Consider the following 27,435-nt stretch of genomic DNA (forward strand, 5'->3'; position numbering starts at 1 on the left):
ACCATATTCGTCATTTGAGTTCGAGAATGCCGACTTATTTCTGAAGGCAGTTTGTCAGCTATTTTACACCAAATCGTAATGGTAAATATCGTTATTGGTTCCATATATCTATGTTAGATAGATGCGTGTGTATTTTTTTCATAACATTTTCCACAATTTATGAAAGAGGTTTAGTTTTATGATAAAAGAAAAATAAACTCGAGACGATCGTGATGGTTACGGGATTTCAACGGACAGGCACGGACAAGCGTCGGGGACTCGGTGGGGTCATCTGGTCAGGAAGGCAGGATGGCAGGGTGTGGTGTGTGAATGTTAACTGCTAGCTGTTTTGACTTTTGTGATGTGGATTTTGTTTTTAGCTTTGTGTTGCAATTAAATTTTAATAATGTTCACCTAGACTAGTTCGCATCTAGCAAAACTGTTCTAACTTCTATACACAAGCAGGAACAGCTGGTCCGAGAATTAGGATCATCCGCATAAACGAGGACGTTTTATACTTTTATTTTCTTCGGCACTGCACTCTGCAGGTTTCAGGTTCTAGCTAAGCCTAAGGTTTCTCCTGACAACATGCTGTAAAAAAATATTTGTTTGTATTCTCATTTCACACATAGATCTATAATATAGAGTAAAGGAGCCGGTAATCGGCCAGCTCCAGTTTTCGGCCGATTGGTGTTGGATGCAAGGTAAAATCACTCTAAAATACATCGCATAATAGCATAACACATATCCCACTCATACCATACCATGCCAGTGTCACTGAAGAACCACATTTGCAATGAAAAATATATCCTAAAATATCACATTTTAGCGATGTAATCGGCGGTCCCGCTACCCGAATCTGAAAAATCGAGTATCTTACGCGTGTATGTAAGAAATATGGGTACCATAAAATCAGCTTTATTTCAAGTATTTTTCAGATTTAGAGCCCGATTTTGTGTTAGTCGCAAGCTCAAAAGTATCTCATCGCATGTATTAAATCAATGCAGCCGGACCCTGCCACGCACACACGATATGTCTGTCTAATTCAGATTCCAACTTCCGATCACCGCTGTGCCTGTCTTCGGCCAGGCGAGCACCAGGGAGCTCCGGCGTGGGATACCTGCTCCGCCCGCTTGTGCTGTACATCAGCGCGGAAACGCACGGCGCGCGCGAGCGCTTCCTATTGACTTTGTACATGCGGCCGTAAACTGAAACGCTCGGCCGATAACTGGCTCCAAAACAGTGAAAATTGAAATGAATATTGTCATGGCAATTCGTGATTTTTTTCTGGGATTCTTTTTTTGTTTAAATAATAATAATATTTGCTTCATGATTTGAACAAAAAATGATAATAAATAGGAAGTAAAGGGTCCTAAAAATAGGATTTTGTCTTAAGTGGCCGAAAACGGGCTCCTTTACTCTACATGTAGATCTACTGTTTGTGGCTGACTGAAGTCAAAACTTATCCAAGTCCACACAAACTACAGAAAATTGCCAAACTTACGTGTTACACTCGTACAATGGATCAACATAGACAATCTGACGATGGCAATTTCGGGACTGCTCATTGACATTGGTTGATATCATTTGCGGGTGGAAACACCAAAGGGAGATGCGAGCTGGTCTGGTGGTGTGTTCACTTGGTCAGCTCTCTGTCTTCGCCTACAAACTGGCTCATGCCTCTTGGATGGTGTCATTAATTATTAAAGGTACTAGGCCTAAGTCTATGTCCTATTTGCAAGCCCAAAAAATGAAAAGGTTAAATTCCAACGGCATTTGAAAGACAAACTAATTTAGAACTTCCCTCACAATGAAGGGGCTTGAAAGTGGCTTTTAGTGGGAAAATAACGACCATCAGTTGTCAAATCAACTGAAGTGATTGCAATCACCTAAGTAATAGTCTGGTTTTCATATCCTTTTACCGAATTGTCATACATTTTGTGCTGCACAAAGATTCAATCAGTTTGATTTTGGCCATTGCAAGAAGTGGGTTATTTATACAGACAAATGCTCATGTACATATGTTACAGCTCGGTTTATGTATGTTATTACTTATTACCAAAGAAAAAAAGGATGTCTGTCAGTCACTCAATAGTGTCTGACAGTGAAGTCTAGAAGATTTGAATACTAGGACACTGCTAATGTTTAAATTTCACAGATAGGACATACATGACATATATTCATAACTCTTGCAAAGTTCTAAAGAAATTGATGTTGGCTGCAAAAGGGACATACCGTAGTATCTTTAAAGGTCGGTCCCCAGATGTAAATAAATGATTGATACATGTCTGTAAAAACCTAATCATACACATACACATAATGTTTTCTCTTGAGAAATATATAAATCATATATGGTCTAAATTTGATACAAATCTATTTCTTCATCAACAACCAAGAGGTAAATGGAAATTACTCCAACCTCAAAAGGTACATCACAGGGTTGTTAGTTTGTGTTTGATTGTTTACACCTTCAAAAATTAATAACTTTGTTCTGTTTTATCTGATTTTGCTCAAACTTTTATCGATCTGTTTCTCACATTTTTTTCTTTTTCTTTTCCCTAAAACCAGCTAATTATCGAGGTGGATTTCCCCTTTAAATAGTGATCAAACCCATGCTGTACTACCAAGTAGATGTGTTATATGTCAAAATTATTATCAGCTTATTCTCAAAATTATTATCAGCTTATTTTCAAATTTGTAGTGAGCACATGCAAGTTATACACTACGAGTGCTGCATTTCACCACTTGAGATAACACCTTCAGTAGAAAATACATCAATAATTGTTTTGTCCATGCTTAAATTTTTATTTTAACAGTTGAATTCCATGAAACTTTGTAGTTTTGATGATTTTTAATCATACCTTTTCAATTAATTCTCTTTCCAGCTATGACAAACGGAACACCACATCATAAAAGCAAACAGCCATGACGCACCAGCGAGGCACTGCCGCTAGTTCCTTTGAAGTGGCTCCAACCAGTGATGTCAATTATTCAAGCAGAGATGACGGGACCAGCCGACATGGAGAAACCAAGTCCACATCCATGGTACCCGAAGCCAAGTCCTCAGTATCCTTCCTCTACAACAAGCATGTCCTACCAGCTGCCATACCTGGACTGCTCTTCATCTTCACGATGGCTGGTGAGCTTCTCCTGGCCATTCTGACCGTTGGAGCTCTGGTTATTTACTTCATGGTCAGCGGAGATTCTCAACAGAACGCTTTAGTATCCTACATCTGCACCTTTGTGGCAGCTCAGATGGCTGTCCTGTACTCCTGTCTTCCGCTCGTCTGGATCTCCTTGTTCAACGTTCCGCTGCTGATGCTCCTAAACATGTTCCTTGGTCTGACCGGCGCATGGGGACTTGTCCAGTTTCCTTTCTTCGTCAACAACCAACCCAAACTGGCACAGACCATAGAGATGGGACTCTTCTCTCTGTATCCTCTAGTGTCGGTAGGACTCGTGACCTGGCTGTTAGCTTACCTGACATCAGTAAAGGTTGCGCTGTACGTGGCAGTCATCTACGGCTTCCTTCTGCTACGGATCTTCTTCAAACCAGCAATATCGTCATTCTACAAACTGAACCCAGAGCAGACTAGCAGAAATCAGATCTTAGGAAATGCAGAAGCTGCGACGGTTCTTATCGTATACGTCGGGTTTCCCTTTCTCTTATTTCTAATTTCACACATAATGACATTACTGCATGGCAATATCCTTGCCTTTTTAGAATTGTTGCTCATAGCCTGTCTCCCTTGTTTTCTAACAACATTGGTACAGCTTCGTGGAATCTATGAACAATTCAACATCACTGTAACTCAGGTAATATATGCCAGAATAATACTTGGTTTTACGACTCTTATTTTGTCCTGTGGGATTATCCATCAATTAGGCCTATCATCTGTAACATCGTGGTTGTTCCCAGCTATTCTGTCCTACACATTGCTTGGTTTCTCATTGTCAAAGGGAAGACGGTTTTTAGTAGCATCTAGAATTCTGACTCTCTCAACTGTGCTTATCACATCCTACGCTGTCTATCAAGTTGTACCTTCATCTCTTGAAATACCATCTCTATCACCACATCTTCTTACCTTTCTTCTAATCCTCAACGCAGCAACGTCTGTAACATGTGTCTTGCTAGCTAGAACCAAGTATTCTGCTTATCTCTCACTCTGCATTCTAATGCAGACAGCATTACTTGTCCATTCAGAATGCTTCCTTCTGTCTCGAGGCCTCTATCTGCATTATCTTGCTGTACTAACCTTCTTGCTTCAGATGTACGTGCTTGCCAGGCTACATGCGAGCTCAAAGGTCACCCATCTTTGCCTTTGGTTGACTACCAGCATTCACTCAATGAAGCTTCCTTTTTTCTTACTTTACGTTTTAAGATTATCAGAAAGTGAGACCCATTTTGGAACTCTTGCCAGTTACAGTTGCGTTGCGTTGGTAGTAATCACCATGAGGATCCTTGTATATGAAGATCAAGAGGAACTTCCACCAAAGAAAATCATTGGATACCTATTCTTTACAGCTGTTAGTGTACCTACTTTTATCTTGAATGTGATGCTACCTGTGGTACTGCAATTTTCAGACCACTTAAACTTTGTGGCGGTCTTGCTCTTGGTTTTGATGGTGACTAGTCTTATTTCATGTAAGCTGACCAAGTGCAATATGAAGCAGAACCCCAATGGTTTTAGAGTGAGTGGATTGATGTTGTTTCTCAGTGGGTTTTCATTGCTAATGCAAGCGCCGGTCGTGAAGGAACACATGTCTTTGTGGTCAGTCATCATGATAGAGATGGCTGCTGTGCTTCTCTTGGCCAGTTCGTGTTCCTTGATCCTGCCTCCTCATCCTCGACTCTACGCCACAGTTGGAGGGCTGCTTCTTGGGATACCTGTAGGTGTGACTGCATGTGGGTTCGTAGAGCCTTTGGCTAGTCGTTTGTCAAGCGTTGCATATGCTGCGCTCTGTGTCGAGGTCCTCATCATGTTGTTACTGCTGTGGAGATACTCCATTGAATGGAAGGATAGGAATCTCACACATTTAGTCAAGGATTACTTCCTGCATGCGACCTTTGCTGCTTTCTTCATGACCTCGCTATCTATTTTCCTCGAAAACCTTCTCAATCTCACTGAACCATCATGGTGGGATGCTCTCTCAGAGGTTCCGTCAACATCCTTCTTGTGCGCTATCTATGGCATCCTTGCAATCACTCTCAGACTCTTCTGTCTCAAGTGGCAGCTTCAGAATCCTTTCACCTACAAACCAGGTCTGATCCCAACCTACGGCAACATCCTCACCATCGTAACCTACCTTTTGGCAGTCCTCAGCAACCCTATCCCATTTCCCGAGATATGGAATTCTGGAGCATCCATCATCCTCCTCTGCCTGCAGCAGGACCTCACAATGTTCCCCAACTTCCGGGCACCCATGCGAACCAGTACTATCTTTGCCGTTTGCATGAGCCAATTCTTGTTCTTCTCCTTCAAGTACTCCCTTCTGTGTACGGATTTGATTGGTGTCTTTGCCATCCTGGAGGTCCTAACCCTGCCTCTCAGTATTCCATCTCTCATCGTCATGACGATAGTCCTGTCACAGCCTCTCAAATTAATCATGCCAGAACAAACGGTCATACTGTGTACACCTCTCCCTGTCCTCGTATTTTCATTTGGTAACAGTTATGCGAGTTGGGTACTTTCTGGAACGAGCTTTGTCTGTGGTGTTTATCTTTTGCAAAAGACCTCTTTTGGCATGCAAGTTTGAAATAATTGTATGATATTTTCAAATACTTAATAATTATTTGGGAGCTGCAATAAGTCTTAAACTTTACCAATTTTAAGCCTTGAAATGTTCCTGTTTCATATGTTGTTTTATTGCATCTTCTGTGCACATACATTGTGTGTCCTTTGATTGTGTTTGTCTCATGCTACATGTAGATTGTTCTCGTTCTTTAATTTTCTATTTATTCACATGCTGATCTCAAACTGTGTTTTCAAATTAATTTGATGATTCGGAAGGGGAGTACTGGATAGCTAATTTTGGCTACATGTATATTGTATTGCTTTCTTTTTAAAATACCCATGATTATATCTTTACACATTATTGGTAGTTTTCTTTTAAGTGTTAGATTTATGAATGATAAGCAGTATTGACATTTGTATGAAGTTTTATGAAACAGTACTACATGTATTTTACACAATTTTGCTGAGAAGCTTCTTTTATCTTGTAGATTGAAAGTTCAGAATACAATGACATTATGAATATCCTATGTAACTTCTTTTTAAATAGAACCTTGAATTTGGAACTTTAATAAATTCTTAGACCAATATTCAATGAATCCTAGCCATTCACAGGCGTTAGATTTCAAGTTCACATGAGATGATGTATGAGTGATTTTTGCTTGCACTGTTTGGCTTTTTACAAAAGACCTCCTTTGGAATGGATGTGTGAAATGACTATATGAACACTTAAATCAAGCATTAAATTAAACAGTATAACAGGTTCAAAACTATTTGCCTGAATACTAAAACTGGCAAAAGGCTAGAAAAGTCAAGAATTGCATATCCCAGGCATTAGTTTTCAACTTCACATTAAGTAAGGTACCTGTTTGTGAGCAAAATGAAAGCAAAAACAATCAAAAAGAATACTGATTCTTGATTGTGGGATTTTGTGGCAGATGTAATGGAGGATGGTTTTATCATTGTGAATTGAATGCTGAAGTCAAAAAGTATGTCACAAGTTTCCAATTCAAACACTGTATTTTGAAAAATGGTACTTAAGTTGTTGAAATGTGTGTAACTTGTAAAGTACTTTTTTTATTGTGTGCTGAAACTAGATATTTATACCTTGTTCTCTTTTTCTATGTTGGTGCTGAATATAATTATTGATGTATTTGTATCAAGACCACTTTATGTATGATATAAGGATGTGGCATTACGGTACATGTATTTTCAAACTCAAATGTGTGAGTACAGTATGGCATGCTGAGGGTTTTATGTTTCTTCTTATGGAATTCATGTACATGTACTTGTATCAGAATTTAATAAAACATGTTTTTAACATAGGGAGTTATCATTAAATCAGTCATATAGATCCATGAAGTTCAAGTGATTAAGAGTTGTGAAAATATCTTGAGTTACATTCAATTGTTCAATGGGGTTCAGTGTATGTTTCATTGGGATTCAGTGTATGTTTCATTGGGATTCAGTGTATGTTTCAATGGGGTTCAGTGTATGTTTCAATGGGGTTCAGTGTATGTTTCATTGGGATTCAGTGTATATTTCAATGGTGTTCAGTGTATGTTTCATTGGGATTCAGTGTATGTTTCATTGGGATTCAGTGTATATTTCATTGGGATTCAGTGTATATTTCATTGGGATTCAGTGTATGTTTCATTGGGATTCAATGTACATTTCAATTGGATTCAGTGTATTTTTAATTTTTCAACAGTTACTGAATCTAAGAGTAGGGGCATCACTAGACCCTTTTTAAATGGGGGGGGGGGGGCAATGTCTGTACTTAATTGATTAATTGTAAGCTGACATTTTTCAAATAAGCAAAGAAAGGGGGGAAAAAAATATTTGTTAATGATTCTTGGCTTTGCTAACCATTTTTTCTTCTTCAATGGTTGTCACAAATTTAACCATCTCCTTAGGCTATGCCTGTGTTGAGAGAGGGAAACATGATTTTGTATTATAGTTTACACTAGCCAAATGCTCAGTCTCCTTTTATTGAAAACTACTTGTACAAATCAAATGCTATTTTATTGTTTTATCTACATGTATTATTGCTAGAAAGGACCTCATATCACTATAGAAATCATAGTGAGTCTACCTCCAGACACTTTGAAAGCAATGAAATGTGATAATTAACGAAATAATTCATTGGTGCAAAATAAGATTGAAACGACTGTGACTCTGCAATACCTTTTTGTAGGTAGTATTGTCATAATATCTGTGAATTTGTAAATATGTACATGTAATTTATGGTTATACATTTTAATACTGCCATTTTAATACACTATGTAAAGTAAATTACAAATTTAGTAATGTTAGCAAGGGAGTTAAATATGTGCCTACGAGGATGTGGGTGGAAGTAGCGATGAATAAAAACTTTTAAAAATAATATTACACTATTTATCTTTGAAGGGGGGAAAAGATAATGTTGTACAATGATCGGGGAAAACTAGACAATTTAAATGTCCAACAAGTGTGCAATTGTACAGAAACCTTTTACTAATACAAGAATTAGAAAGAGGTTACCAGTATTTAAGATTTTGATAATTATTGAATTTTCTATCTATCCCAAAGCATCGATTTTTTATGTGACTTTAAAGAAATGTGTAATGTATCATCAGTAATCACATATTGTTGGCCATGAGCAATGCAAGACCACCGATATATTTATATATCTTTTTAATTGTAAATACTCAATTTTTCAAGTGGATTTTCGCTGATTTGTTGGATGATAAAAGTGACAAAAGAGAACTAGATTGTGTGTGCTCTTCCAGTTCTTTCAGTATTGTCTTTAAAAGTGGGGCTGACGAGAAAAAAGCAAAAGAGAGGAAAGAGTGTGCATTGTTACAAGTGAGGTGTACTTGTAATTAATGGACCTTACCTAAACTTTTTCGGGAAAGAAAATTAATAATGTCTACTGAAAGAGAATCTGCTTCATGCAATGCAGGAATCGGATAAATTCTAAATAAGATTGGAAACAGTATGGGTTCAAAAGGACACAAAACGCTTTTAGACGAGTGGTTGAAAGTTGAAGACATTTCAAATACCTTTGCAAACAAGGATTTCTTGCATTGATGCTTGATTGCGATTAGTACAGTGCGATCGTTTGAAAAGTTTTTTTTGCCCATGGTATGATTGAGTGTGAATAGTAAAGTGCAGGTTCTTTGAATTGATAACTGCCCTTACGACAACCAATATGGTAAAAAATCGAGTGGGGGGGGGGGGGGGGGGGGGGGGGGTCATTCAGCCTGAAATATGATATTAAAATCGATGGTGCATTGTAGTCCAATGCCTGGACTGTTTCCATGTTGCCTGACCCCAATCTGCCCACATTGCTGTGCAGAGAGGGTCCTTTCATTCATACCAATGGATGTGAATCTTGGGGATCACGCAATCAGTGGAGACATCATACTCTGTGCAGGATGTGTGTGTAGGGAAGGGGATGAAGATGAAGTGAAGAAGAAAACAAATTCTAGAAGTTAATAATAAGGCCTCCTTCAGATATGATGTGGCAAAACCATGGCTTTTCTCATGATGATGTGAAGTATAATTCATATTCATATTCATATTCATATTTATTTCATTTCCAACAGAAAGGTAAACAAAGATATTACATTTGATTTCATACATAATTCATTTTTTCAAGAAACTATACAAATAAACTTTGCACATAATCAAATTATTACAAGAATTTCTTAATTTCTGAGGAAATGAGGGGGATCCACTAAAAAGCAGTGCTTGTAGGTTGTGGATCCCCCAGAAAAAAATAACAATATAAATGTTTCAAATTTTGCCTACGAAGACTTAGAAAACACAAGACAATATTTCAAAACAACATACAATTTACAAACACGAAACGAACAAGGAGAAGTAAAACAGATAAGAAGGAAAGGGGAAAAGGGGGAAGGAAGAAAAAGCAAGACAAATCATGACCGGAAAAAGTAAGTTATAATGTTAATTTTGGGAAGGTAAGATCATGAGACCAAATAAATATTAAATTAATCGAGCAGATGATGATAATGCATTTCACATTTCTGTATCTTGCAACACAGGGCCCCGGCCCCCCCACTCAGTGTTATTTAGGGTACGCATATGCGTGTTCCAACCGACCCCCCCTTTTCAGCAAAAGTCCGGTGTGTAAAGTGAATACGGCTCGACCTTTTTCTTTTGTATACGAGCCTTTTTCCGGACCCCCCCTTTTCAGCAAAAGTCCGGTGTGTAAAGTCAATACGGCTCGACCTTTTTCTTTTGTTACGAAAAGGACATTTTGGCAACACGCATGCGGTCATTTTGAAACCTGAGTGGGGGGGCCGGGCACAGGGCTCTGTGAACTGAATACGTGCAGGACCTTTGTTGCTCGCAGTGGCCATTCATTTACAAGGACAAAAGAGAATGCTGTGTTTCTAGGGGGGGGGGGGGGCACGGGGGGGGGGCACGGTGGGTTACCGCATCGTATCTGAACAAGCCTTAAAGGTAAAGACCAGTATTGGAAACGCCCCAATTTCAAAAAATGAAATGGAAGCTCTCATTACCAATCATGTGAAAGAATATGTTTTGACTAATACATGATGATAACAAATTTGCCGGGAAACCGCCTACTAATTCATATATTTGGTAAATTTGTTTCTCTCATGGTCTGTGAGAGATATAGGGTAGTCCCATATACATCTTTCTGTGTATAGTGCTTGTAACTTTACAAAGAATGGGCCAAATTTCTTATCATTTTGATGATTCCAGAACCTTGCAGATGCTAGATGCTAGATGATCAAGCTTTTCTGATTGATTCCACGTTTCTTTCACAATGCAATCGCATGACCATAACTGGTCTTTACCTTTAAAATGTAGCAACTACCAGTACAAGTACCTTACATGATAGCGACTACCAGTTCCTTACATGAACGCGTAATCTTGAAACAGTATTTGAACTTCATTATAAAAACTAAAATCATGTCCATTCACTCCATCACAACGAGTCGTACAAATCAAAAGACAGTTTCACACCACAAAATTTCATGTCTGAACATTTTTTTTCTCTTTAATTTTCTATAAATATATAATTTGTTGATCAATATACAGAATGAAGTAATAACAATGAATGAATGAAAGCCATACAATATGAAATAAAATGAATGTAAACATGAGAGAATACACATTGGCTAAGAATAGTACAGAATTTAACATTTTTTCTTCCTTTTTTTACAATTGTCATTATACAGTAGTTCAGGGTAAATTCAATAAGGCCTCACAAAGGCATACAATTATGTATATGCAGCAAAACATTCCTATTAACATGTTTATCTGTAATTACAATCTTCAAATCAATTCTTGCTTCATAGGGACAAATCTCAGTGATCAAGCTTTTTTGTATCATAATTTATTATAAAAGACAAGATACCTTTTTGCTTCATCACATCAAATCCCTGTCATAAATGCTCCACGTATAATAGAATCAATGAAAATGATTTCTGCTATTGTGTTTTCAGTTTGAATACAGTGTCGTCTGGCTTTGAAAGGGATAGGTAACTATACTGCTGAAGAATAGTTCATAGCCCGAGTCCACTGCAGGCAATTTGTTCATTTGGTAACTCTGGCATCATAGTAAAATATGCCACTCAATATTATCAATTTTATTTATCAACATTAGCATGTTTATATATCAATTTTATCATTTTTATTTATAAACTTTATACTATCATTAGTATCAATTAAATCAGGTACAAGTTTTCAAACGATAGGAAGCAGGGAATACAGGTTGCTACAACAAGGGGCAATGGAAAGTAATAAGAAATTATAAGCTTGTACAAAGTATGTGATCTTTGTATAAATAGACGACTTATAAAACAAGTTTTGTTTCGAGTTGTAGCACAGTAGAGAAAGATGAAACAACGTTTTTAGATACATAATAAAAAATCACTTTGCATTGCTAAGGTTACAATAGCTGTAGTTAACACAGGATAAACTCTGGTGACGTGATAAGAGAATTCTAGATCCTCTACTACACCAGTTTACTCACCCAAATTTTCAAAATATTTTGAAAGGCTTGCATTTTCTCAAAAGAACATTCTTGATTTGAATAGACACAATGCATATTAAAACATAAAATTGAAACATTATTCTCTAGTTGTTTGCCATCAAGCAAGTTCCATTATTTTGTTTCTTTTGTTATGCAGGCAACCAAAAAAATCATAGTCTCTTTCCCCCTTAAAATATAAAAATCACATTGAACTTTGAAGCGAACATACCGAAAAGAAAAGGAGCATGTAACCTCTAGAGTTCCATTAAAATCATTGCTCTCAAATCAATATGATAGCACCAATAACATTAAAACAATAAACAGAAACTAATTGTAATGCACAAGATGAGAATCTTCTCAGTGTAATTCAAATCAAACATAAATTTGATTACGATGTATGCCTTCATACAATTCACACACAACATGATAGCCCATCAGAAAAGATGTTTGCGATCTGTTCCTGGTTTCAACTTGTTTCCTTAAATTACCATTATTTTCGCAGTCAGGACTCGGGACAATATAAAAATAACTTCTTCTTTTACACTCCTCATTCTTTATACATTTCCATGTTCTTTCATCCACTCATTCTTGCTATTTTGGGGGGTTGCTTCTATTTAAATATCTGAATACAATAATGAATTTCAGTATTCTTAATTTAGTACATCAATCAAGTATGAATGATGTGAATATTCATAGAATATTCATAGAATATGCAGTTTACAGCTTCTGAATGTTAAGTTCTGTTCATAAAATTGTCATTCCTTACTTGAGCGTATACAGTACACGTATTTGAGAATTTTGATCAATTTAGAGCAATAGTCATTCTACATAAGATAGGACCATCAAGTGTTTTGAGTCTAAAATGAAACAATCACAATCATGATGTAAGCTAAAGCATTCCCCCTCAAATTTTGCTCATCACTGACTTTTTGAAGTCGATCAATAATCCATTAAAATAATTAAAAACAAACATTAATAAAGAATATATGATTATATCCATTTAAAAATATTACATCTGATAGTATTGTACATGTACATGAAGATGCCTGGGAACTAGCATCTTCACTCTTTAAAAAAAAAAGAGGATATTGGTATCAATTCATTTGCTTGCCTTCTTAAGAACATAAATTTAGATCTTTCTTTCTCTCGCTTTCTTTCTCTCTCTCTACACATTCTACAATCACATGATTTGCTTTCTCAAATTGATTAAATATTTTCCATCCATTTTACATGTCCTTTCAGATCATAAAAGCCTTTGATTTGAATTCTCCATCAGGGGAGTGTTTCACAAAGACTAAGATCGATTTTAAGTTGGACTTAACTATGGCAGGCCGTTCATGCCACTGTTTTCTCTCATCATTTACTGGCATTGGTTTCTCAAGGGACGTACCAATCGTGGTCACAAATCTACATAATGTACATTTTTTGATAGTTCATTATTGAAGGAAAAAATCATCATGGTGAGAGCAACCAGTGGCATGAACAGTGTTTTGAACGATGTGTAAAAACTTACCTGATAAATCTAATCATGATTTCAGAGCTTAACTGCAAACAGAGATTTTGAAACTATACAAAATTCTTCCAACCCATCCAGTATGGATGGCCTACGAGTGTGTGTCACTGAGTTTTTACTGACTTGTGAAAGGCAGATCCAATAATCCGCATTCGATGCTACCATCTCATCTCAAAGACAAGACTCAGTATAGACCCCTGGATCATTGTATAGGTAGATCGTAGAACCGATCAGTAGACCAACTCACACCTCTCATAATTCCAGGAGAACTACACATGTACACGTCATCATCGCACATGCATAACCAATGTCTCCAGCACCGTATATCTTTCCTGGGAAGCATCGAAGCACACATTTTGGATCTTCCAACCCTCAAGGATGAATGGCCAACGGGTGTGTGTAATGGGTTTCGATAGACTTGAGCGAAGCAGATCTGATCATAATGCACGTCCAACAACCAATCTCCAATGCCAATCTTCAAGCATTGAAGCACACATTTTGGATCTAAAGCTGTCCTCTGACTGTCCATCTCATCACAACTCCTCAAAGAATGCGACCCTTGCCCTAGTGGAACCCTGAGTGATCTTGTTCAGGGTGGTCTTCTTGTTCTCGCCCCTGCTGTTCACCTCATTATAAATCCGATCCAGCTGGGTCTGGTTCTCCTCCACCTTCAGGACTTCAATCTCTGACTTGAGTTCATTGAGCTGCATCTTGAGGTGTTTGGAGCGCTCCAGGTAGTCCACCCGGTTCTCCTCGATGTCCTTGTCGAGCTTCTCCACGTCCACATCCTCCATCATGTCCATTTCCCCGGAGCTGAGCTCGGGATCCATCTGGAGCGCCGCTAGTTCGTTGCTCAGGGAGCTCGGGCTCCGTTCTAAATGCTAGAGTAAACAGAGACACCATAAGTTTGAGTTGATTTTCATTTCAATGGGACATTTATCTTAAATTCTTCCAAGTCTTAATTTGATTTTCATCCTAAATTATCATTTTAATAGGACACTAATCATGAACTCTCCCTGATTATCTTAACTTTCCTGAATTTTTTGTTTCATTGATAGCATCTTACTCTCCTGCTCCCATCCTCTTTTATCTTATCCTCCCCACTATTCCATCATTATTTCTCTTTCTGTGTTATTCTAAATCTTCATTTCCTCCATCCACATAGCACTTTTCCTATCATCTTCTCTTCTCTCTCTCTTCTACCTTCTCTTCTACTCAATAACAAAGAGTGTCAGCCTTCTTCAAATACTTTAGACCCGTGTTATGATAAATACCTTGGTTTGAATGTTTTATAATATTCAAACTTTGTTACACAGGCTTCTATCTCTCTTCCCAATTATTCTCCAGCAACATCAATCATTACCAAATATCTCTCTCCTTCTAACATGTCTCGTTTTTCATTCCTCTCTTTTTCCCTGTTTCTTTCTTTCTCTCTGTCTCTCTCTTTTTCTTTTTCTATCTTTCTCTCTCTCTCTTTTTTTTCTTTCTTTCTATCTTCTCTCCCTCTCTTTCTCTTTTTGTCTTTCTTTCTTTCTTTCTTTTTCTTCTCTCTCTCTCTCTCTCTCTCCCTCTCTTTTTGTCTTTCTTTCTTTCTTTCTTTCTTTCTTTCTTTCTTTCTTTCTTTCTTTCTTTCTTTCTATTCTCTCTCTCTCTCTCTCTCTCTCTTTCTCTTTTTTTACTTTCTACACTTGTACTTACCGGTAAAAGAGATCTTGTGGAGACATGAATGAGCTTCTCCTTAGCCTCCTTCTCAGCCAGCCTTGCATTAAACAGCTGCTGCTTTAGATCTTCTGCTTCCATACTCCTGCAAAGGAAAACATTAAGATACAGTTCTCATTAATGGCGGCAAAAAGTATTACACCCGACTGTCACAATTACACACTCTGATCTCCCAAGTTTAAGGATCAATAACAGAATTCTATTGCTAATCAATTATACCCTAAATAATGCAACTAAGTATCATACACTATTAAAACAGCAAGTACCCTACTCCTCAAAAGGAGTGCATTTCACTAGTACTTTGTGAGCTGTAAATGAGAACTTGCCTTTGTACATCCAAGATCGGGGGGGGGGGGTGTGTTTCACAAAGACTAAGATCAACGTTAAGTTAGACCTAACTATGGCAGTCCATTCATGCCACTGGTTGCTCTCTCAATGACGATCTTTAGATATTTTTTCCTTCAATAATGAACTATCAAAAAATGTAAATTCTGTAGATTTGTGACCACGATTGGTACGTCCCTTGAGAAACCAATGCCAGTAAATGATGAGAGAAAATAGTGGCATAAACGGCCTGCCATATTCAAGTCCAACTTAAAGTCGATCTTAGTCTTCGTGAAACACTCCCCAGGTCAATTAACTCTTGTCACACAAGAATAGATGCACTAACAAGTTTTCTACATACAAAAAGTGATAGATGTCTACAAACAGTTTGCTCCTAACTTCATAATTGGCAAAACAATTACATTTGTTACACAAAATGTTGGAAGTCCAGTGGCTCAAAAGTCATTTAAATGAAAATCCAGAGTTGAATGAAATGATAGTGAAGGATATTGTGTCACCTTTGTTGCGACTCTTCTGCAAGCCGGAAAGCCATGAACTCGGCTTCATGAGCCTTCATCTCCATCAAGCGTTTCTCTTCTGCTGTCTGTAAACAAAACAAATAAACCATTCAACTTATTAGTTGCTAGATGCTGCTTGTAAGTATCGGCTTGCAAAGTGATGTAGATATACAGTAGGCTTGCGGGTGCACCATGTGAGAGAGATGGAGGATTGAGGGGTCCTGAAAAGGACTCTCGGTAATCTTTCACTCCTGACGACGGATAGTCAACCTGTTTGAAACGTCGAGCCACTCCCGCCACCCATCCTCTCCAAGTGCTATAGTTCTCCTTAGAACTATAAGCTAAGAAAGACAACAGTCTTTGTCAAGACTACACCAACAGTCCTTTTCAGGACTACACACTCTCAAGAAAGATTACCGAGAGTCCTTTTCAGGACTCCTCAATCCTCCCTCTCTCTCACATGGTGCACCCGCAAGCCTACTGTATAATTATTAGTTGCTGTTGCCAGAGTTCTTGCCAATAAAAAAAGCATGGGAATTAAAGAGAACAAAAACATAATAAGCACCAGGAATTTAACTCTTTATATGGCACATAAGTAATCTCCCTGTGCTACATTGTATTTATCATGGGATAGATATACCACAGGCTTCAAGATTAGTTAAATATTTCAAATTAGATTAATTAAGTCGTTGTGTTGAACAAAGCAATCCTTCTGTCAATTGGTGCCTATTGTCTTGTGCACACTTGCAAGTATCAGTATGGCAAACGAGGAAGAATGCAAAGAGGGTGAGAAAGTAATCAAAAATTTAAAAGCAAAAGTAAAAGTTACAAAGGATACAAGTTAAGCAAGTTAAATGTTAACAATAAACATTGTTAGAAGTATTGTTAACAATACTAAGATCTCTAGACAGTCATTGTAGTTTACCTTAATGGCTTCAACCCTTATAGCCTGGATCTCTCTCTCAGCCTGGTCAGCTTTCTGTGCTAATAACATGGCTTCTTCTTCTGCTACCTGGGCCTTCTCATTCAGAAGCTCAGCTGTCTCTTCAGACCTCACCTACAGGTAGAAGCAAAGTTTAAAGGAACATTTAAGCAAACACAAGCAATTCTAAAAATTGGAGTTTGATTGTAATCCATTAACAGGTTCTCTAATATTGTGATTACAAGCTATTTTTCATATACATGGCTCTGCAAGATAAATACATGTCCTGAGTTTGATAGTAATCGATCTGTCAGTTCTAATGATAATGTGTTCACAAGCTATTTATAGGCATAAATACTGAGCCCACATGACCTTTGACCTCAAGACCCACAAATCTAATCAGTTCATTGGCTCTGCAAGATACATACATGTCTTGAGTTTGATGGTAATCCCTCCATCGGTTCTTGAGATAACTTGATCGCAAACTGTTTTTGCATACATAATGAGCCCTATGACCTTTGACCTCAAGACCCCAAAATCTAATCAGTTCATTGGCTGAGCAAGATACATAAATTTGTTTGATCACGAGAACGGAACGTACATACGTAGGGATGGACAACCCCAAAATAACAACGCCACAGTCTAATGTGATGCTTAAAGAATGCAAGTAGGCAAGTACAAAACATTTCAAAACGAATAAGCCACCTACCAACGCGTCATGTGCCAGCTGGGACTCATCCTGGAAATGTCGGAGCTGCTTCTCTAATTCTTCCTTCTCCTGCTCAGCCTTCTGTCTAAGAAGTCTCTCTTGCATCAACTTCTCTCTCTCAATCTGATGAGGGGAGGATGAGAAGAGGATGACAAGAAGGAAGGATGAAAAGAAGGAAGGATAAAAGGAAGATGATAATAATAATAATAACAACATTTATAATGCGCACATATCCACCCCAAGAGATGATCAAGGCGCCTAACAAGGTAAGTACATTAAACTTAAGAGAACGAAAATAATTTAACATAATTAAATATAATTCAACAACGTTAATTACATCACATTGTGAAATACACTACGTCTTAACTAAGGAATTCAGACATTAGATAGGTTTTCAATTGATGTGGTGGAAAGTAGGCAGAAGGGACAGAGGAAATGGTGAAAAAGGTAAATAAAAATAATGAAAATGATAATATTTATAACATGCCCATAGCCATCTCCAAAGAGGCTCAAGGCACCTATAAAATAATTTCAATCCTAAAGATCTAAAATAAATCAATTGTAATATATGAAGTCAATGAACTAAAATTTGAACTGTAAGAAGGAAAACTTAATTGTAAGCAGCAAGCATAAGGTGGGTCTTAAGTATGGCTTTGAAAGTTTGAAGGGTTTCGGGAAAGGAAGGAAAAGGGAATTTAATTTGCAGGTAGAATTGGGAAGAGGGAGAATGTAGAAGGTATTGATGTCATAAGGTGAATTCTGGGAATGATTAATTCATACAAGAAATGAAAGGATCACTATTGGCATAAGAGTAGGGAAAAACCCATGTGCAGTGACCCACTTGCACACCAGTAATCGGTTATACCGGTAGGAGAGACCAGAGGGTTACAGTAAGTCAGTTCACTTTTCCACTCCCAAGCACAGGGGCACTCATGAATTCATAAGGTAAAGTGTCAGTTGGTCTGGAGGTAAAGTCTCTAATCTCATTTCAGATGGCATGTTATGTTTGGTCTGAATGACATATCTAGTCCCACTCCCACCCTTTGCAGACACATACACTCTCATAATACTCACATGTCTCTTGGCTTTCTCTTCCCTTGCCTGAGCTTTCATCTGCTGAACCTCCATCGAGTCTGCTCTTCTTCTCTGCATGAATAACTCATGGTTACCCACACACAGGTCAAGGATCTACATGATAAAGAAAAAAAAAGAGACTGTTTTTATTAACTCACAAGTCTAAAGTCTGAAACATTTATAATTGCTCTGTGGTTGATTTTCAACACTATCTGAGCTCTTTACTGCAACCCTGCACTTAAATCTATACTTAGCCCTTACCTGAAATATTTGACAAAGAAAGCCGAAAAACAGATGTGGCAAAAGTGAATGTCTAAACATCCGGGTCTACAAATGAAGGATCTAAAGCATATGCAAGGCAAATTTTGCAATTAATCCCTGAAGAAAATGTTCTGTAAAGGTAAACATTCTGCTATCCTACAATCAAATTATGACAAAGTACAGTAATGTGATTAAATTTTGATGAATACAATAATGCAGTTTAAATGATGTCCAAATGAGGGAGAAGAGAGAAAGAGAGAGAACGATGAGCGTATGAGAGAAAGAGGGAAAGAGAGAGAGAGAGATAAAGGAGAGAGAGAGAGATGGAGGAGTGAGAGAGAGAGGTAGTGCGATGAAAAAACGAGAGAGAGAGAAAGAAATAAAATTTTCAACAAGATCTACATTCAAAAGAAAGACGCTCTTGACAAACTTAATGTCGTCAGGTAAATATTTTATTTCTTTGAGAAAGCCTTACCAGTTTGTTCATTCGTAGCTTTGGTGAGATGAAGCAAAAGTTGGGTGCTTTCTTTGCAGTAGGCTTTATTGTGAACTGCAAGAAAGAAAATCAGGAAAACATATTACTTCACAGGAACAATTCAGCATGCTTCACCTTCATAAAACATAGTATTAGCTATTCATTATCATTACCATCATCATTGTCATCATCATTACTGCAACCCCAAACTACATTCAATAGAATGCCAAAGTGCTAACATCATATTCGTCATTCAGGTTAGTGGTTTTAAACAACAGACCCTGCGCATGAGGTTAATTGCAAATTCATTCAAGCAACGGGCTGGAGCAGGGCAAATTCAGTGTTTGGGGCTGGTGTGATCACTACACGCCACTGTTTAGCACAAAATTGTTGGAACCAGCAACCTTGACAACTGGGGCAGTATGACGACACACTCTCTATTACTCCGTCATATTATCTTGATTTTCATCACAAAGAGGTAAAACTGGCTGTTTATAAATTTTTGAAAGAAAATTTGACTTAGATACAAATATTTCTTAAATAAAACTCATTTTTACAAACATCCTTGTGTATAATTATATTCTAATGAAATTTACAAAACCGAATCATACATTCTCTTCTGCAGGCTCTTGCAGCAGTAATCTATTCAACTTAACATCTGTTTGCTTGATTCATCATTTTTTTTCTACACTTCAGGAAACAAAGAAAGTATATATTTGTTTTTATTTTTTTTATTTATTCATTTATCTATCTATTAAAACATTTATTTATTTTATTTTTTCTTGTGTTGGGTATGTCTGAATGAGAATCCTATCAGACACAACTACTGCACAACAGGCTTACCTTTTTGTCTCTAAATGATATGTCTCTTATTTCACTCCACGGGAAAGATATCTTTGGTACTAGTTTGTTGTCTAACTCGTAGATGTTGAGACCGGTAGCATCCACTCCCAGATTTAAGCTTGTTCCTTTCTCGTTCTGATCAGAAAGATATGATGAATCATACGAAACACATTTATGCTATATCATGTTTTTATCAAGACTTGGAAACCAGTGTAAGCTCTAAATGATACACGAAAATGTTATATTGATATTTTCCAATTTCCAATTTTTTTTTCATTCTTGCAATTCACTCTGATGAGTGAGGGTCAAATACTTTTGCTATTTGCCTCATGTGTCTCATTTTGTAATATTTTTTCGAATAAAAAGCATTTGAAAATGTTATTACATCCCAACTTTGTTCGACACATTAAAAAACAAAAACGTAATTTTGCCAACCATATTCATTCTTTTACATAAATTTTAAGGGTGTTTGAAACAGTCAATAATAATTCATACAATCCTAGGTCTAAATCAAGCCAAATATTTAAACGGGCAGATATTTAGAAAGAATGCCTAAAAGTCGCTAATGGCAGGACAGGTCTTGTCATACCTTCAACTTCACTTGGTAAGAATAAGAAATATTTATTATCTTAAATCCTCTCTGAAAAACTGCCAAGGAAATTAGGAATAATAATTTCTAAAAGTAAGTACACTGTATGTTAAAAAGAAACTATACGTGTCACATTTACAATTAGCTGCAATCACTAATCACATGTCATTATTTCCTTCTACAGATTGTAAATTTGACTTCATATAGCAATAATAACGATACCATACCATACCACACTAAAGTTTTACCTTGATTTCAAAGTAGCTGACACCGTACATTTCAAGATCTTGAGCTATTTTCAGGTATTCCATCTCAGCCTCATCTCTGTGTATAATAATAAATTAAAAAGAAAACATCTTCATTTTAGAGAACATCTTCATTTTACATAACATTCAGAACAAATTCATCTGGAAGAAGCAACAATTACACAAAAAAACTTGACTGGTCTACAATTGTGGGTTGGGGGAGACCTTTCACTCAGTGTTAATTTTTCTTTATCATAATGACATTACTTTGTGTTCATAGAAAGAAATGATCCAACACAGTCAAACCTGCTTTAGCAACCACCTGTACCAGTATTTAAAGATCATATCTTTAATTCACTCGAACAGTAGTTTTGATTAATACATCTCATTGAAACAAGTTTTGAAGGAACTTGCAAATAGAGACCACCAGTATAATAAATTATAAAGACCACCATCCTTATCTCCCTTAAGCAATCTTTACAGTAAAAGTAAATAAATACTGCTCAAGGAAGACAAAAAGGTGGTCTTCATAAATATACAGATGGTTGCTAAAGCAGGTTTGACTGTACATCTGAATAAATTGCAAAATGTAAATTACCATTGTAAACTTGTCTGAAAGTTAAGTAATGATATGTTGATAGGACCAACCCCAAGTAGAATTATATTATTTTCGTTAATTCATTTGGCAGCAATATATCTATTAATTTTAATTTTAATTAATTCTGATCTAGTCATTATTTCGTCTAATGTCATATTCTTCTTTGCCGTTTACTTGTAATTCAATATTTCTAACATGTTTCTTTGGTATCTCTCACTTTTCCTTCCTTTTCCTTTCTTCTTTTTCTTGCACTAAGAAACATTAGTATTAAGTGCTTTATAACTATATTGTGTATATTTAATTGTTATATCTATTTTCTAATCATTTATTACCCAAATCCATGTCACATAGATATCTATGTGACATGGATTTTGGTAATAAATGATTAGAAAATCTTTTTTCTTCTTCTTTCCAACGGGTATACCTGAGAAGTCCTTCATGCTCTGCATACCATGATGTAATTCTCTCCTCCCACTGGCCAGGTGACATGTCAAACTGACTGATAACCCTTCCAGGGAGCAGCTCCTCATTGGCAAGGAAACCATGCTGATGGACACGTGCTTCATAGTCACCATACTGTCAGGTCATAGAGAGAAAGAGAGAAAGGGAGAGGGAGATACGGGGAGAGGGAGATACGGGGAGAGGGGAAAGAGGGGGAGGGGGAGAAAGAAAGGGGAGAAAGAGAGGAGAGAAAGAGAGGAGAGAAAGAGAGGGGGAAAGAAGGAGAGGGCGAGGAGAGAGGATATACAAAGATGGAATAAAGAGAGAGGGGGAAGGGAGTAGGAGGAGATAAAAAGAGGGGGGAGAGAAAAGAGGGGGAGGGGAGAGAAAAGAGGGGGAGGGGAGAGAAAAGAGGGGGAGGGGGAGAGAAAAGAGGGAGAGATGGAAAGAAAGAGAGGGTGAGGAGAGAGAGGATATAAAAGGTGGAATAAAGAGAGGGGAGAAGGGAGAAGGAAGAAAGAGATAGAGAGGTAGGGAGATGGAGAGAGAGAGAGATCAAGAAAAAGTGAGGAAAGCAAAAAGATAGGGGAGGAGAGGGAGGGGAATGGATATAGATAGAGCACGAGAGATAAAGTAAATAGAAAAAAAAATATGTAGGGAGTATTAGAAAATGATGCATGGGATGAAACTTCCAAGAAATTTGTATACAATGAGCATTTTTCAACTTATATAGGAATGACATATATATGGTATTGTGAAATATTTGAAAAGACCACTTCCAAAACTTTTTAAACCATTCTTTCTTGGATGGTTTAGAGCATCAGCAAACCATATTTCACATCTCAAAATTCAGCCTGGATATTAAATATCATCATTCCAAACAAAACACTTTCAAATGAAATGTGTAATTATATATATTTGTAGATTTTGTAATGTCATGTTGCTCAAATTGATGACATCGCCATTGATTTCATACAGAGGAGATCAGGGGGGGGGGGGGGGGGAGTTTCACAAAACTTTTCATCATTTATAAATGACAGTTTTTGTAATAAGCTACTGAAATCCCTGTTTCTGATTGGTTATTAGCAGATTTGTTACTGATATTTGTCATTTGTAATTGAAGAAAGGCTTTAAAAAAATCATCACTCTGATCACATACCTTGGCTTGGACTGCATAGGAGGCTAATAGCACCGAGGCCTCTGGAGGGCAGTATACCTCTTCGTTGAGTATAAGCTGCTTGACTTGTAGGAAGAAGAGATGCTGGGTGATCTCCTGGATCAGCTCCTCAAAGACCTCCTCTGGATAAAACTTAGCCAAGAACAGGAAGGGAACTGGGTCCTCCTTGGGGATACTCTGTTCATGGACCTGAAACATTTAGACCACACAAGATCATTATCAGTATCAGTCTGCCACAAATAAGCACAATCCCAAAATCTTGATCTGGACCTTCATGTAGTTGGTAGATCTTAGCCAAGAACAGGAAGTAAACTGGGTGACTCTGGGTCCTTGTACTTTGTATAGGTATACTTTGTTCATGGACCTGAAACATTCAAACCACACAAGATCACTATCAAGATCCCCAAAAAGGCACTTAGACCAACATCTTGATCTGAACAACTGAACTGAGTTGGTAGAACTTTGCCAAGAACAGGAGGGGAACTGGGTCCTCCTTGGGGATACTCTGTTCATGGACCTGAAACATTTAGATCAAACAAGATCATTATCATGATCACAAAAAGGCACATACATGTACCAGTAGACCAAAACCTTGATCTGGACCTAGTTGGGTCTTTTTTCAATCTCAAGAGGGTTAGGATTAGGGCGAGGCCTGCAACTATTATCTACATGTACCTCATATAATGCCTGCACATCCTCAACTAAAATCCTAGGTACGGGCCAGAGTGATGGAGTATGGGCCGACAGGGTATTCTACAATTACACCATCTTTATGAGAGTCTTGATGAATTAACACCTTAACTTTAAGCCATTTTTTCCTGCTGGTGTGAATGAACTTTTTTCTAGCAAACTTTCTCTTTCCTATAGATGATTCTCACCTTCTTGTCCATCTTAAGCCACGCTACATAGTGTTTAGAATCCTCGTACTGCAGTCCAAAGTACCAGGTCTCTCTCAGTCCTATGGTCCGACAAACAAGGTCAAACAATTGACGTCCAGTAGTTTTAACCTGGAAAAAATTAAAGATAGCATTGCTAAGCATTTTTTGCCACAGGTACTATTTTACATATTTTGAGACTGTGATGAAAAGTTGAAAACATTAATAAAAGTGCTTGAATTGGCATTAACCCCCGGTCTAGTGGTTTTGATAAAACAGACAGAAAATATAGAGCCAGTACAAAAAAAGAGAAATTCAGCAGGGGTAATTTAGTTTCTAACCGATATATAACCTCCAACATGACAATTCAATAAGTTTCATACATATCTTGGATACTTTTGTTTTTTAACCATATCAATTTGTACTTAACATGTTACCTCTAAAACAGAGGGAAGTTAACATTTACATGTATTTCACTTGGTTCTTTCCGGTTAGTGCTGTGTCTAAGTAAAAGGTATCAGTAAATACTTCTTTTGCATTTGAATATTAATTTTGTAAATCCTTCTACAGTGTATATGTATTTACACGTCAGTGTCCATCATCTTAAAACACATCCCCAAAATGGTTTTCTCAATATTTTGCTTCAACAATCAAACAGACATTTATGAAACTTGTTAAATTTGTTCAAGAAAAGAGATGTAGTAAAAGTATTCAACATTACTGGAGCAGCAATAATATAAACCCCAAAGAAAGACCCAAGCAGATATGACGTTTAATGAAAAGAAATCCTTCTAGACATTGTTATGGTCATTTTATTATCAGAAACCTTGGCCTTGCATGTTTTATTTTTTAATTGTTTGATTCTATGCATTTACACATTTTTATGAAAGTGAGAAATAAACTAAATCTCATGTCACTGTCAACTAATAAAATGATCATCTAAAAGTAAAATTAACTCCCAATCCCAACATACTCAATTTCAACAATGTGAAACAAATACAGTACATGTGATGTAGATATCAAATGTAAAACAAAATTCTACACCAAAATTAGTGAGTCTATTTTGATTACAGTAGCTTATGATATTTTCCTTTCTGACTGAACAATTATGTCTACAACAAAGAAGTCCATTATAATATAACTGTAAGTTGTAACAAATAAATTATTGTAAGAATTCCAAGCATCACTGTCACTGTCAGGTTTTAAAACTGTGTCTCTTGAGACTCGAGTCTTGCTGTCAAGTGTCATCACAAACAAGGAAAATGGCTGATTGGGGAAAACACTCACATCAATACTGAATTCTAATTCTGCATCCATAGTCTGGACTCGAACTGTAAAAGTTTTTTGAGATCGCCGCATTAGCGACATGTTGAAATCCGGCCGATTGCAACACTCGTTCAAAGAAGCACTGCCGCAACCCTACAGCAGCAGACATGCACGTCTATCTTATCATGAGTCCATAGCATAGCCAGCTCCTTCCCCCGAGCACGCCCATCCAATCATCCGTAACTCCCGTTGTTGATAATAGATATGAATCATGCGACTGGTATTCCACGCACTCCCTCCCCGCTTGTACGGGCGCTCGCGAATGTGAAGCGAGCATCAATCGTGTCGGAGACACAATGAAAACATGATATTGTTCCGTTCACATCACAAGGTATCTCCAGAATATATCTTGAAATTAGTCCCGGTTGTTATATCGACGCGATCACCACGAAATTTGGGTTTAACTTTGTTTTGATTAGATGTAGCCAGCCACTTGCTCCCTCGCATTCTCAAACTTGTGTACACTAAAACTGCATTGCCAGACTGGTGTTAAATCATTGAAGCATAACGACATTCTTGCGGTCTTCTCACCATTTGAAAATCATGTTGAGGCACCAGTCTTTCGCGGTATGCCAGTACACTGGTATAGGGCCATACAGTACAACAGAGACGTAGTTACTTTGTTTTGTTTAGATTCATTTATTATGAGTCTCGAATTATCTCATGAGGGAGATGTGAAATGGTTTCGTGTTATATTTACTTGGTCAGCTCTCTGTCTTCGCCAACAAATTAGCCCTGGCGGACTCCCGTTCGAAACTAACACGTCTTTCGGATGGTGACGTTAAATATCGGTCCCAAGACGAACATAAAAGAGTAACAACTTTTTTTGGAATCATATTGTTACAAATAATTTTATTTCAATAGTCACAACCCCGGTCACAATGCGAATTGCATACATTAATAATTGTTGCTAGGTAGGACAAACATTATGGCTTGAACTACCAAACAACACGTAATGTACCGCAATTCAGTATTGAAATACAATTATTCGTAACAGGTGAATGGAATAAATTTAATTGCATTACGAAAATAGTATATTCAGTGGATTCTATAAGTTTATATGGATAAAAATAAAGCTGCATGTAGACAGAAGTATATTTACAAAAAAAATATGAGCCTAAGGAATCTGACTATTCGGTAAAGACTAACGTACAATTTAAATTTAAATAAATTATTTCATTAGAAAGCACCTGGGAGTATCCAATCATAAAGAAATAATTTCTAACCATTAAGGTTCATGGTCACAAAGTATGTATTTCGATCGGAGAGCGGCTTTTAAAGTGACACATTTTATAGAATTGTTTTCTCAAGGCTTTGTAATTACAGCAACAACATCAATAAAGCATTACTTAAAAAATGAAGGAACCACATAAAAATGTTAGTAGACCAACAAACCGTACTATATTATATTTGTAATTCCATTGACATTTTCTCGTGGCAATTTTTCTGGCATCCTTACGTAAGTTACTCTCTCTCTCTCTCTCTCTCTTCTTCTTCTTCTTCTTCTTCTTCTTCTTCTTCTTTTCTCTATCTTATTGGCTTCCCTTCTCTGTCGAGTCTCTCGCTCTCTCACTCACCGTCTCTCTCTCTCTCTATTCGCTCCTCTTTCTTTCTTTCTTCAATTTCCTTGTCTCTCCCCCCCCCCCCCCGCCCCCTCTCTCTCAAAATCCCCTCATACTCGCCCTAACCAGCAACCCAGTGCTAAATTACAAGAATACATAATATGAAGAAAAATTTACTTTCTTGTTTCATTCATGTTTTATTCATGGATTGTACTTTCGGAAACAACACTTTTTGTTCATTCCTCTTGTTTGCTCTCTGTGCATATCTATAGTTTATTCCAGCATTCCCCCCTTTTTTATTTACTTTTATTATTTTATTTTATTAACAAAACCTATACAATCATGTATTAGGTCCATAATTTTCAGGATGCTTTTCAATTTTAGTACTGGAACGGTTTGTTGGTTGACAATTCCTTTCAGGATGATAATGGTTCTTCGTTTTGGTTATTACTATCCTCATCATCCTTTATGACTTTCTTCTCCCCTCCACTTCCTCATTTTCTTCTTCCTCCTCCTCCTCCGTGTCTTCTTCCTCTTCCTTTT

At 37.2% G+C, this 27,435-nt stretch overlaps 2 protein-coding genes across 2 annotated transcripts; one reads left to right on the top strand and one right to left on the bottom strand.

Annotated features, from left to right (window-relative positions):
* Window positions 1-6,144, top strand: LOC115918063. Its single transcript, XM_030992009.1, has 2 exons — window positions 1-81; window positions 2,865-6,144. Exon 2 carries the CDS (start codon window positions 2,905-2,907, stop codon window positions 5,734-5,736), a length of 2,832 nt encoding a protein of 943 aa, XP_030847869.1. The 5' UTR covers window positions 1-81; window positions 2,865-2,904; the 3' UTR covers window positions 5,737-6,144.
* A 7,246-nt stretch (window positions 6,145-13,390) lies between these two features.
* On the bottom strand, window positions 13,391-25,838 carry LOC575663 (merlin). The gene is made up of 13 exons (XM_030992010.1): window positions 25,292-25,838; window positions 24,008-24,136; window positions 23,112-23,318; window positions 21,936-22,087; window positions 20,917-20,992; window positions 20,080-20,214; window positions 19,237-19,311; window positions 18,501-18,614; window positions 17,427-17,549; window positions 16,721-16,852; window positions 15,796-15,881; window positions 14,933-15,038; window positions 13,391-14,115 (listed from the first exon to the last, which is right to left on the bottom strand). Exons 1-13 carry the CDS (start codon window positions 25,370-25,372, stop codon window positions 13,768-13,770), a joined length of 1,764 nt encoding a protein of 587 aa, XP_030847870.1. The 5' UTR covers window positions 25,373-25,838; the 3' UTR covers window positions 13,391-13,767.
* Between the last annotated feature and the right edge of the window lie 1,597 nt (window positions 25,839-27,435).

This window comes from Strongylocentrotus purpuratus, unplaced genomic scaffold (genome assembly GCF_000002235.5).
Source record: "Strongylocentrotus purpuratus isolate Spur 01 unplaced genomic scaffold, Spur_5.0 spur5_scaffold_2, whole genome shotgun sequence".
Lineage (NCBI taxonomy): Eukaryota > Metazoa > Echinodermata > Echinoidea > Camarodonta > Strongylocentrotidae > Strongylocentrotus > Strongylocentrotus purpuratus.

Excerpts from the sequence above, each read along its gene's own strand:
- LOC115918063 (XM_030992009.1), top strand. The coding sequence starts at position 2,905 with ATGACGCACCAGCGAGGCACTGCCGCTAGTTCCTTTGAAGTGGCTCCA.
- LOC575663 (XM_030992010.1), bottom strand. The coding sequence starts at position 25,372 with ATGTCGCTAATGCGGCGATCTCAAAAAACTTTTACAGTTCGAGTCCAG. Across the intron at positions 20,993-21,935 it reads GAGCATGAAGGACTTCTCAG|AGATGAGGCTGAGATGGAAT; the intron begins GTATACCCGTTG and ends TATTATACACAG. Across the intron at positions 19,312-20,079 it reads TATCATTTAGAGACAAAAAG|TTCACAATAAAGCCTACTGC; the intron begins GTAAGCCTGTTG and ends TCTTTCTTGCAG.